General features: G+C 46.1%; 1 protein-coding gene across 1 annotated transcript in view; it reads left to right on the plus strand.

The window, feature by feature from the left end:
- Window positions 1-9,522: 9,522 nt before the first annotated feature.
- ADAMTS19 (ADAM metallopeptidase with thrombospondin type 1 motif 19) overlaps window positions 9,523-13,154 on the plus strand; it is a 231,323-nt gene continuing 227,691 nt past the window's right edge. The window contains 2 exon segments of the mRNA XM_030317935.1: window positions 9,523-9,604; window positions 10,234-10,892. Coding sequence (XP_030173795.1) covers window positions 9,532-9,604; window positions 10,234-10,892 — 732 coding nt within the window. The 5' untranslated portion in view covers window positions 9,523-9,531.

Here is a 13,154-nt window from a genome sequence, read left to right on the forward strand (position 1 = left end):
CTCTTTTTTTTTTTTTTTCCTTCCCCTCCCCCATGGGTTCCTGTTAAGTTTCTCAGGATCCACATAAGAGTGAAACCATATGGTATCTGTCTTTCTCTGTATGGCTTATTTCACTTAGCATTACACTCTCCAGTTCCATCCACGTTGCTACAAAGGGCCATATTTCATTTTTTCTCATTGCCACATAGTATTCCATCGTGTATATAAACCACAATTTCTTTATCCATTCATCAGTTGATGGACATTTAGGCTCTTTCCATAATTTGGCTATTGTTGAGAGTGCTGCTATGAACATTGGGGTACAAGTGCCCCTATGCATCAGTACTCCTGTATCCCTTGGATAAATTCCTAGCAGTGCTATTGCTGGGTCATAGGGTAGGTCTATTTTTAATTTTCTGAGGAACCTCCACACTGCTTTCCAGAGCGGCTGCACCAATTTGCATTCCCACCAACAGTGCAAGAGGGTTCCCGTTTCTCCACATCCTCTCCAGCATCTATAGTCTCCTGATTTGTTCATTTTGGCCACTCTGACTGGCGTGAGGTGATACCTGAGTGTGGTTTTGATTTGTATTTCCCTGATAAGGAGCGACGCTGAACATCTTTTCATGTGCCTGTTGGCCATCTGGATGTCTTCTTTAGAGAAGTGTCTATTCATGTTTTCTGCCCATTTCTTCACTGGGTTATTTGTTTTTCGGGTGTGGAGTTTGGTGAGCTCTTTATAGATTTTAGATACTAGCCCTTTGTCCGATATGTCATTTGCAAATATCTTTTCCCATTCCGTTGGTTGCCTTTTAGTTTTGTTGGTTGTTTCCTTTGCTGTGCAGAAGCTTTTTATCTTCATAAGGTCCCAGTAATTCACTTTTGCTTTTAATTCCCTTGCCTTTGGGGATGTGTCGCGTAAGAGATTGCTACGGCTGAGGTCAGAGAGGTCTTTTCCTGCTTTCTCCTCTAAGGTTTTGATGGTTTCCTGTCTCACATTTAGGTCCTTTATCCATTTTGAGTTTATTTTTGTAAATGGTGTGAGAAAGTGGTCTAGTTTCAACCTTCTGCATGTTGCTGTCCAGTTCTCCCAGCACCATTTGTTAAAGAGGCTGTCTTTTTTCCATTGGATGTTCTTTCCTGCTTTGTCAAAGATGAGTTGGCCATACGTTTGTGGGTCTAGTTCTGGGGTTTCTATTCTATTCCATTGGTCTGTGTGTCTGTTTTTCTGCCAATACCATGCTGTCTTGATGATTACAGCTTTGTAGTAGAGGCTAAAGTCTGGGATTGTGATGCCTCCTGCTTTGGTCTTCTTCTTCAAAATTCCTTTGGCTATTCGGGGCCTTTTGTGGTTCCATATGAATTTTAGGATGGCTTGTTCTAATTTCGAGAAGAATGCTGGTGCAATTTTGATTGGGATTGCATTGAATGTGTAGATAGCTTTGGGTAGTATTGACATTTTGACAATATTTATTTTTCCAATCCATGAGCAGGGAATGTCTTTCCATTTCTTTAAGTCTTCTTCAATTACCTTCATAAGCTTTCTATAGTTTTCAGCATACAGATCCTTTACATCTTTGGTTAGATTTATTCCTAGGTATTTTATGCTTCTTGGTGCAATTGTGAATGGGATCATTTTCTTTATTTGTCTTTCTGTTGCTTCATTGTTAGTGTATAAGAATGCAACTGATTTCTGGACATTGATTTTGTATCCTGCAACTTTGCTGAATTCATGTATCAGTTCTAGCAGACTTTTGGTGGAGTCTATCGGATTTTCCATGTATAATATCATGTCGTCTGCAAAAAGCGAAAGCTTGACTTCATCTTTGCCAATTTTGATGCCTTTGATTTCCTTTTGTTGTCTGATTGCTGATGCTAGAACTTCCAGCACTATGTTAAACAACAGCGGTGAGAGTGGGCATCCCTGTCGTGTTCCTGATCTCAGGGAAAAAGCTCTCAGTTTTTCCCCGTTGAGGATGATGTTAGCTGTGGGCTTTTCATAAATGGCTTTTATGATCTTTAAGTATGTTCCTTCTATCCCGACTTTCTCAAGGGTTTTTATTAAGAAAGGGTGCTGGATTTTGTCAAAGGCCTTTTCTGCATCGATTGACAGGATCATATGGTTCTTCTCTTTTTTTTTGTTAATGTGATGGATCACGTTGATTGATTTGCGAATGTTGAACCAGCCCTGCATCCCAGGAATGAATCCCACTTGATCATGGTGAATAATTCTTTTTATATGCTGTTGAATTCGATTTGCTAGTATCTTATTGAGAATTTTGGCATCCATATTCATCAGGGATATTGGCCTGTAGTTCTCTTTTTTTACTGGGTCTCTGTCTGGTTTAGGAATCAAAGTAATACTGGCTTCATAGAATGAGTCTGGAAGTTTTCCTTCCCTTTCTATTTCTTGGAATAGCTTGAGAAGGATAGGTATTATCTCTGCTTTAAATGTCTGGTAGAACTCCCCTGGGAAGCCATCTGGTCCTGGACTCTTATTTGTTGGGAGATTTTTGATAACCGATTCAATTTCTTCGCTGGTTATGGGTCTGTTCAAGCTTTCTATTTCCTCCTGATTGAGTTTTGGAAGAGTGTGGGTGTTCAGGAATGTGTCCATTTCTTCCAGGTTGTCCAATTTGTTGGCATATAATTTTTCATAGTATTCCCTGATAATTGTTTGTATCTCTGAGGGATTGGTTGTAATAATTCCATTTTCATTCATGATTTTATCTATTTGGGTCATCTCCCTTTTCTTTTTGAGAAGCCTGGCTAGAGGTTTGTCAATTTTGTTTATTTTTTCAAAAAACCAACTCTTGGTTTCGTTGATCTGCTCTACAGTTTTTTTAGATTCTATATTGTTTATTTCTGCTCTGATCTTTATTATTTCTCTTCTTCTGCTGGGTTTAGGCTGCCTTTGCTGTTCTGCTTCTATTTCCTTTAGGTGTGCTGTTAGATTTTGTATTTGGGATTTTTCTTGTTTCTTGAGATAGGCCTGGATTGCAATGTATTTTCCTCTCAGGACTGCCTTCGCTGCGTCCCAAAGCGTTTGGATTGTTGTATTTTCATTTTCGTTTGTTTCCATATATTTTTTGATTTCTTCTCTAATTGCCTGGTTGACCCACTCATTCGTTAGTAGGGTGTTCTTTAACCTCCACGCTTTTGGAGGTTTTCCAGACTTTTTCCTGTGGTTGATTTCAAGCTTCATAGCATTGTGGTCTGAAAGTATGCATGGTATAATTTCAATTCTTGTAAACTTATGAAGGGCTGTTTTGTGACCCAGTATATGATCTATCTTGGAGAATGTTCCATGTGCACTCGAGAAGAAAGTATATTCTGTTGCTTTGGGATGCAGAGTTCTAAATATATCTGTCAAGTCCATCTGATCCAATGTCTCATTCAGGGCCCTTGTTTCTTTATTGACTGTGTGTCTAGATGATCTATCCATTTCTGTAAGTGGGGTGTTAAAGTCCCCTGCAATTACCACATTCTTATCAATAAGGTTGCTTCTGTTTATGAGTAATTGTTTTATATACTTGGGGGCTCCGGTATTCGGCGCATAGACATTTATAATTGTTAGCTCTTCCTGATGGATAGACCCTGTAACTATTATATAATGTCCTTCTTCATCTCTTGTTACAGCCTTTAATTTAAAGTCTAGTTTGTCTGGGGCGCCTGGGTGGCGCAGTCGGTTAAGCGTCCGACTTCAGCCAGGTCACGATCTCGCGGTCCGTGAGTTCGAGCCCCGCGTCGGGCTCTGGGCTGATGGCTCGGAGCCTGGAGCCTGTTTCCGATTCTGTGTCTCCTTCTCTCTCTGCCCCTCCCCCGTTCATGCTCTGTCTCTCTCTGTCCCAAAAATAAATAAACGTTGAAAAAAAAAATTTTTTAAAAATAAAAAAAAAAATAAAAAAAATAAAAAAATAAAAATAAAGTCTAGTTTGTCTGATATAAGTATGGCTACTCCAGCTTTCTTTTGGCTTCCAGTAGCATGATAAATAGTTCTCCATCCCCTCACTCTGAATCTAAAGGTGTCCTCAGGTCTAAAATGAGTCTCTTGTAGACAGCAAATAGATGGGTCTTGTTTTTTTATCCATTCTGATACCCTATGTCTTTTGGTTGGCGCATTTAATCCGTTTACATTCAGTGTTATTATAGAAAGATACGGGTTTAGAGTCATTGTGATGTCTGTATGTTTTATGCTTGTAGTGATGTCTCTGGTACTTTGTCTCACAGGGTCCCCCTTAGGATCTCTTGTAGGGCTGGTTTAGTGGTGACAAATTCCTTCAGTTTTTGTTTGTTTGGGAAGACCTTTATCTCTCCTTCTATTCTAAATGACAGACTTGCTGGATAAAGGATTCTCGGCTGCATATTTTTGCTGTCTAGCACCCTGAAAATCTCGTGCCAATTCTTTCTGGCCTGCCAAGTTTCAAAAGAGAGATCCGTCACGAGTCTTATAGGTCTCCCTTTATATGTGAGGGCACGTTTACCCCTTGCTGCTTTCAGAATTTTCTCTTTATCCTTGTATTTTGCCAGTTTCACTATGATATGTCGTGCAGAAGATCGATTCAAGTTACGTCTGAAGGGAGTTCTCTGTGCCTCTTGGATTTCAATGCCTTTTTCCTTCCCCAGTTCAGGGAAGTTCTCAGCTATTATTTCTTCAAGTACCCCTTCAGCACCTTTCCCTCTCTCTTCCTCCTCTGGAATACCAATTATGCGTATATTATTTCTTTTTAGTGTATCACTTAGTTCTCTAATTTTCCCCTCATACTCCTGGATTTTTTTATCTCTCTTTTTCTCAGCTTCCTCTTTTTCCATAACTTTATCTTCTAGTTCACCTATTCTCTCCTCTGCCTCTTCCATCCGAGCTGTGGTGGTTTGCATTTTGTTTTGCATTTCCTTTAAAGCGCTTTTCAGCTCCTTGTGACTGTTCCTTAGTCCCTTGATCTCTGTAGCAAGAGATTCTCTGCTGTCCTGTATACTGTTTTCCAGCCCAGCGATTAATTTTATGACTATTATTCTAAATTCACTTTCTGTTATATTATTTAAATCCTTTTTGATCAGCTCATTAGCTGTTGTTATTTCCTGGAGATTCTTCTGAGGGGAATTCTTCCGCTTGGTCATTTTGGATAGTCCCTGGTGTGGTGAGGACCTGCAGGGCACTTCCCCTGTGCTGTGGTGTATAACTGGAGTTGGTGGGCGGGGCCGCAGTCAGTCCTGATATCTGCCCCCAGCCCACCGCTGGGGCCACAGTCAGACTGGTGTGTGCCTTCTCTTCCCCTCTCCTAGGGGTGGGATTCACTGTGGGGTGGCGTGGCCCGTCTGGGCTACTTGCACACTGCCAGGCTTGTGATGCTGGGGATCTGGCGTATTAGCTGGGGTGGGAAGGCAAGGTGCACGGCGGGAGGGGGGGCAGGCTTAGCTCGCTTCTCCTTAGGTGATCCACTTCAGGAGGGGCCCTGTGGCAGCCGGAGGGAGTCAGATCCGCTGCCGGAGGTTTGGCTCCGCAGAAGCACAGAGTTGGGTGTTTGCGCGGAGCGAGCAATTTCCCTGGCTGGAACCGGTTCCCTTTGGGATTTTGGCTGGGGGATGGGCGGGGGAGATGGCGCTGGCGAGCGCCTTTGTTCCCCGCCAAACTGAGCTCTGTCGTCCGTCTGGGGGCTCCGCAGCTCTCCCTCCCTTTGTCCTCCAGCCTTCCCGCTTTCCGAGCAGAGCTGTTAACTTATGACCTCCCAGACGCTAAGTCGCGCTTGCTGTCGGAACACAGTCCGTCAGGCCCCTCCGCTTTTACAAGCCGGACTCGGGGGCTCTGCTTGGCTGGCGAGCCACCCCTCTGCCCCGGCTCCCTCCCGCCAGTCCGTGGAGCGCGCACGGCCTCACCGCCCTTCCTACCCTCTTCCGTGGGCCTCTCGTCTGCACTTGGGTCCGGTGACTCCGTTCTGCTAATCCTCTGGCGGTTTTCTGGGTTATTTAGGCAGGTGTAGGTGGAATCTAAGTGATCAGCAGGACGCGCGGTGAGCCCAGCGTCCTCCTACGCCGCCATCTTCCTGCGCCCAAATGTTTACTCTTTTAAACTGCTGAGTTTGTTATGTCTCAGTAGAAAACTATTATACTCAATATGTAGCTCTGGTACTCTGGCCTCTAAATTCTAGTCATCTTGCTGTGTCTTCTCTACTCAGCTCATCTTCATGGCTGTGTTTGGATTTCTCCTTCTGGTGCCGAAGCCTCTTTAGGCAACTCAGTGAACGGGTTCTTGTTTTTTCTAATATTTTAAGGTGTTGTGGAGGGGAAAGGACTTAAGATTAGCTTTAAGTTGGGAGAGGCTTAGGGCCAGTGAGTCGAGAGAATGAGGAAGGGCTGAAGGCATCAAAGCCAACTTTCTATGTAGAGAAGCATGGTTTATAAAATGCAACATGTGAGCACCTTGTGTATAAGAACAGTTGGTTCCACTTACTCTGATGCTTTGTCACTTACCTCCACCCCACAAAAGCTGAGCTTGGTTGATGCTAGCTACCATCTGGTGACATATGTAGTGACCTGTCTTAACCAACATATTTTTCACAGCTGCTCTTTTCTTTTCTCTGAGGTTAGTAACACACACACACACACACACACACACACACACACACACACATGTCACAGTCCTGCCTTTTTTCCTTTATTTCACTGTGCACAATTTACTCAATCCCAAATCAGGCTAGTTCTTTCTTTCACATACATACATACACACTCAAACCCACTTTAACTGATGTTCTTATTTGCACATCTAAGTCTCTTTAGCTAGAGCACAAAAACTTCCTACAAGTTCTTTTTCTGTTAGGCTCGTTCTCTCTGTAAGTCAGATAAATCATGCTGATAGTGGGTGATCACTAACAGAGTTAGTATTGTAATTCTGGATTAAGAAATTGGAATAAAATCCCCTACAGAAATCAATTTCTCTCATCTTCTAAATGATCGTAGAGAATTTCCTTAGAATTTCTACACCTATTCAGAGTAAATCATTGAACTAGGCAGTGTGTTCTGAAAAAAAAAAAAGATCTACAAAAGAGGGGTGCCTGGCTGGCTCAGTCACTAGAGCACGTAACTCTTGATGTCTGCGTTGTGAGTTCAAGCCCCATGTTGGGTATAGAGATTACTTAAAAATAAAATCTTTTTAAAAATTTTAAAAAGATATGTAAAAGAAATCCTAACTTTCCAAAAAAAAAGGTCTAGAAGAAGAAATATGTACATAATGTACACAAACCAAATGATTTATAAAAGCCTTAGAAAACATACAAATAAATTATAACAGTATTTCAAATGGGAGAAAGATTATAGCTAGTGGGGAGTTAGGCAAACCTTTCCATGACAATCAGGGATCATGTGTCAGTAGGGACAAAAAAGGAAGAGAAAGGAACTTATATTGGTGACCTGTGCTTCGGAGTACATTTAATTTAATCATTTTTAAAGAATCACAAATGTATTCCGGTAAATACAGACAATTTAATATGCATTCCTTCTGCAATTTTACTCTCATATTTTTGTTGCCATTGTTGTTCAAATTAGATGAGACATTTAAGACTTATATCCTAGTGGAGATGTTTCATTACAACTAGCTTCTGTCTTAATAACTCATTCTATTTGTTAAAAATAAACTGCCTTTGATTTCTTGCCCAGTTTTAAGTCTGTATAATTGAGTCCCATAAAAAGGAGTGTGTAGGTTTCTAAGTAACCCAGATATTTCTTGAATGTCTAGAAATCCACACCCACCCTAGTTACTCTGGTTTTTGAGATTTTATAAGACAAGGTTTGGAGGCAGAGAACTTTTGACAAACACACCTAGAGTGTCTTCCTATTTGTTTTTAAACTCAGGACAACTCAAAGAAAGTATTCTAAGACTCGGCTTATTCAAACAATGGCTTTCGTTTGAAATAAGATAGTCTGCCTCCCTTAAAGGCATAGTAATCACCTCTGACACGGAGAGCGGAAGGTAAAATAACAAAGGAAGTGGGGAACCAAGCTCCTGCTGGAATTTAAAAAAACAAACAAACTGATTTGCATTAACTAATTTCTAGGTGACTGGCCTAGTCCAGAGGATGCATATGGCAGGTTAGATCAATCACCCTTGAGACTGATGTGAAAGGTTTGATGTGGCCAAGGAAGAGGTGTGGAAAAGGGACTGGGTACCATGGAGATCTGTAACAAAGGAAGCAAGCATATTTAAGGTTAAATTTCCCCTCAAAGACAGAAATAACAAAAAGATACATTTTTTAATGTACAAAAGGGTAAGAGACAAAATAATCTCACTTTATCTGTGATCTTTAGCGTACAATATTAACGTCAGTCCCTTTAATCCCACCCTTGTTTTACAAGAGAGAGGGGGAGGGAGAGTGTGTGTGTGTGTGTGTGTGTGTGTGTGTGTGTGAGCAAGAGAAGGGGAGGGGAGGAAAATTGATAGCAATGATGAATGGGAAGCCGGAAAGATAAGGTGGGATAAGGGGCTCTGAAATGTCAGGGTGTCTACTGTCCCGGGAACCTTTGAAGCACGCTCCATGACGAATTACATTAACTGCAGCCTTAGAAAATTCCTACAGACAAAGATGGATAGAAAAATCAAAGGTCTTTGGAAAGCGGGCCACAGCTTTGTGCTCAAGCCTGCAGTAAGTTTTGCTTTGTGTGACGTGAGGATGGGGTGGGGGCGGCACTAGGCGGTGGGATGGACTGGAGAGGCACTTCTACCTGCACACACCTCAGCTGGGGGGTGAGGGTGGGAGTGGGTGCTGAGCGAGAATGCAAATCGGCCTGTCGGAGTGGCCAATCAGAAGTCAGGTGAGGGAATTTGGGTCCCCACCCCAACTGGGTGTGTCAGCACGTGTGTGGTGTTCTGGGACCTTTGTCCCGCAAAGTCACTCTGGGCGGGCACCCCGTGCTCCCTTTTTCTTGTCAGGTCTGCTTGACTTTTTTCTCCTCCACACCCACCTCGCGAGTCGCGTCTCCTCCTCGTCCCGCCACAAATTCCCTCCCGCGCCTCTCGGGGTAAGAGCTCGCGGCCCGCGCGTGCGGAGCGAGGCACACGCCAGGTTGCTGGGACTGCGGCACCAGCCCCTGGCAGTTCCGCGCGGGTGCAGGCGGCGAGCCACGGCTCCGACACCACGGCGCTCCTGCCCGCGCGGGGCAGTCCTCCGCCTGTCCTGAGGCAGCCCTGCCAGCCTTGCGCCGGCCGGCTCGCTCCTGACTGTGGGTCTATCCTGTGGGGCTCCGGAAACTCTCGCAGCGTCCAGAACACAGAAAATAGACTCATCACCTAATTCGCCAGGGAGCCAAAGCGCTGCGGGGCCGCGGCGCTGCCTGCCCCCGCCCCCCCCCCCCCCCCGCCCCCCCCGCCCGGGCTCGGGCAGCCTCTCGGAGTCACACAGCACCCCCCTCCCACCCCCGGCAGACAAAGGGCCCGGGCAAACTCGCCGCCCGGCCTCCTTGCGCTCCGGGGAGGCGGCGGCGCCCGCGGTGGATCGCGCAAGGAGGCGCGCGCGGGGCAAGGAGCCGCGGCCGCGGGAGCGCGGTCCCGGAAAGAGCCGCGAGATGCGCCTTACTCACATCTGCTGCTGCTGCCTCCTTTACCAGCTGGGGGTCTTGTCGAATGGGATCGTTTCAGGTAAGTTCTCCCGAGACTTTGGGCTTGCTTTTCAACTTCCCCGGCGGAAACCGAGAACGCACGGGCGGGCAGGGCTGGTGCAGCCGGTGCGCGGCGAGCAGGGCTCAGTAGGTAGCAATAAAAAGCGTGCGGGTGCAGATGAGAGGGTCACGCCCGCGAGCGAAGTGCACTTCTCTCGACCTCATTTTAAACATCCTGGCGTGGTCAGCCTTCCTCTAATGAGAGGAGAAATCTTTGCAAAGGTACGATTACAGCACCTAGAGGAAAATGGGGAAGTACAGAAATTGATAGCGACGCTTTGCTCTGACATACACTTAAGAAAATAATTTATCTGTGTTGGAGTCTTTGCACTGGGTTACCTTCAACAACCAAGTGCTGTCACCAAACTTTGCTGCCCCACTCCGTCACCCCTCCCCCCATATAATCGTACTTTTATTTTGAAAATGCCGGGGTTTGTAATCTGATCGCAAGGCTTCAGGGGTTGCAAGAGTTTCAGGGGCTAGACGGGTGGTCTCCGGCGCATTAACACGAGAGCCTTGTGTCTGAACCGAGTGTGAGCCTGGGAATGCTTGTGCTACTGGAACCGCGGCACTTTAAGCCCCGCACTTCTCTGTCTGCCCCGCCCGCAGGGCTGCAGTTCACCCCCGACCGCGAGGAGTGGGAAGTCGTGTTTCCTGCACTCTGGCGCCGGGAGCCGGTGGATGCGGCGGGCGGCAGCGGGGGCAGCGCGGACCCGGGCTGGGTGCGCGGCGCTGGGGGCGGCGGAGGCGCCCGAACTCAGGCGGCCGGCAGCTCCCGCGAGGTGCGCTCGGTGGCCCCGGCGCCGCCGGGCGAGCCCGCCGAGGGCCATTCCGCACCCCGGCCCCGACCTCGGCCGCCGTCGCCGCCAGCGGGCGAGGAGGACGAGGAGTTCGAATCGCAGGAGCTGCCGCGGGGATCCGGCGGGGCTGCCGCCCTGTCCCCGGGCGCCCCGGCCTCGTGGCAGCCGCCGCCCCCACAGCCACCCCCGTCTCCTCCCCCGGCCCAGGAAGCCGAGTCGGACGGTGACGAGGTACTGCTGCGGATCCCGGCCTTCTCCCGGGACCTGTACCTGCTGCTCCGGAGAGATGGCCGCTTCCTGGCGCCGCGCTTCGCGGTGGAGCAGCGGCCGAGTCCGGGCCCCGTCCCGACGCTGGCAGCAGCGGCCCGGCGCCCTCCGGCGCCGCCCGACGCCTCCTGCTTCTACACCGGGGCGGTGCTGCAGCACCCTGGCTCGCTGGCCTCTTTCAGCACCTGTGGAGGTGGCCTGGTAAGCGCTCTTCCTTCCCCAGCTTTCCACTTTCCCGCCACTCCTCCCTCTCCCCTTAGAGACCGGGCTGGTTTGCATGCACCCTGAACTTCATTCACCGTAGTCTGCACCACGCAGTAGTGCCTTCCATTTACCTCCCGCTGAACATCTCCAAGGCATTCAGTGAATCGGAAGGCTAAGGGGATGCATTAACAGCCTTCTCCTATATGGTTACACGTTTCTTCCGGACACGGCATCAAACTGCCTCGGGGTAACTCTTCCTGCTGGTTTTGCTGCTTTGTGTTTTCCAAAATAAGCCCACCACGTGGCTTCTTTTAGGAGTTTGGAAGACAACCAATCTGCTCACTGCGGAATCTTCTCCATGTTTGCCCCCTCCCACCCCACCACCAGTTCCGCATTTATTATCTCCTTTTTTTTTTCATGTCCTTCAAAATTGTCAGAACACTGTAATCCTCTAGGGAGTTACATTCTGACAGCTGTCTACAATTTAAACACACGCACAGCCACACTGGACACCTGTTCAGTGTTCTGTGAGGGACAGGAGTTGAGAAGTAACTGAAAGATTCGGAGCTGCGGAGTCATCCATGACCTTAGAACCCAGTCAGTATGCAAAGGGTCATGCATGATTCTATGGGTTAACTCTCCGTTTGTGAGGTTTGCGTTTCATTTGGCAGTAGTTGGCTTTCCTGTTGTCCACTCCACAGAAGAAAGTAGTAGGGTTGGGAGCCTTGCCTAGAGGCCTGTTGGAACTGCAAAGTAAAACTCATTTGCTGTATCTGAACAGTAGAGATCATCATTGGATTTTCCCTCCTCTGTCTTGACCCACGTTTTGGGAAAATTGTTACCTCCTGTAAGTTGGCCTTTACTTTGTGGTGAAGTATACATAACATGAAATTTACCATTTTAACCGCTGGTAGATGTACAGTTCACGGGCAGTAAGTACATCCACCTTATCATGGGGGCATCACCATTGTGGCCTTTATTTACTGGTTTAAGGCAAAACCCACAAGATATTGAAAACACTAATGTGATTTGTGGCTTCATTCTGCCATTTCTAGTGAGCCATTGATGAAGTCCACAAGGACTTGCCTGAAAGCAACCTGCTCGTTGGTAGAAAAACCCAATAGTAATGGAGAGCAGAAAATATCAGTGCAATCAAAACCACCCAAAGCCATGAAGTGGAAAAAGATGGTTAAAAATCCAGACAAAATGAAACTGGAAATTTTTACCTATGCCCTCCTAAGGTCTCATAGTCAAATGATGTAAATTGCTGGACAGGGCTATATTTTACCAGATGCTCATAATGATGAATATTCAAATATGGACATTTGTAGCCATGAGTGAAAAAAGTTGGCATGGAAAAATTACATGAAAAGCTTTTAAAAATGTTTTTTGTGGAACTGATGTTTGAACACTTCACTGGGGGAAACATTTTGTGGGGATTTCATTGTCCACTAGTTTTTGGCTAGAGATTAAATAATTACATATAGAAAGTTCCTGGTGTGGTAGAAGCAATAGGGGATAAAGCATTTCACTGTGTTGAAATGTGGGCTTTTGGTCAGATTTTCCAAATGAGCTATGCCTTCTCTCCATACTTAAGGGAGCAAAGTTAAAATTATGAGTAGGTTTTTCATAGACTGAACAGGAGTTTGACATACCTCCCTGTTTATCATGTTGGACTTTTGCTCACTTTTCCTATTAGCCACATATGTATATGTTCTGAACTGGGAAGTCTTTGTTATTGAGGAAATCTGACGTTGCCAGCAATACAGTATAGCAGTCAGACTTTTGAGTAAAAAGTTAGGCAGATAGCCAAGAAGAGTACGTTTGTTACTCCAGACTCTACCATGCCAGCCCTTTTTCCCTTATGAGGGTGAATTAGGAAAGAGAGCATAATTTGTTATCTGAGCTCTGACATTGGCTTGTACTCTGACAATTGACAAGTCTTACCTCTCTGGGCTTCAGTGTTCATTAGTAAAATTAGAGGTTTGAATGGTTTAATTAAAAACTGGAGGATAGAATTACAATTCTATTAGATGTTAAATGTTTCCTACATCCTACATTGGGGACTTACAGATTAGGAGAAAGACATTATACACAAGTGGTTATGACACAGGTATCCTTGGGACAGTGACATGATGAATCAAATCTTATGCCTGAGGTAAAATCCAGTTTGGGGAGTCAGGGAAGGCTTCCCAAAGCAGACAGAATTTAACAGAGTTTTGAAGCATCAGGAGGCATTACCCAAGTAGTATGGGGCTG

The sequence above is a fragment of the Lynx canadensis genome, chromosome A1 (genome assembly GCF_007474595.2).
Source record: "Lynx canadensis isolate LIC74 chromosome A1, mLynCan4.pri.v2, whole genome shotgun sequence".
Lineage (NCBI taxonomy): Eukaryota > Metazoa > Chordata > Mammalia > Carnivora > Felidae > Lynx > Lynx canadensis.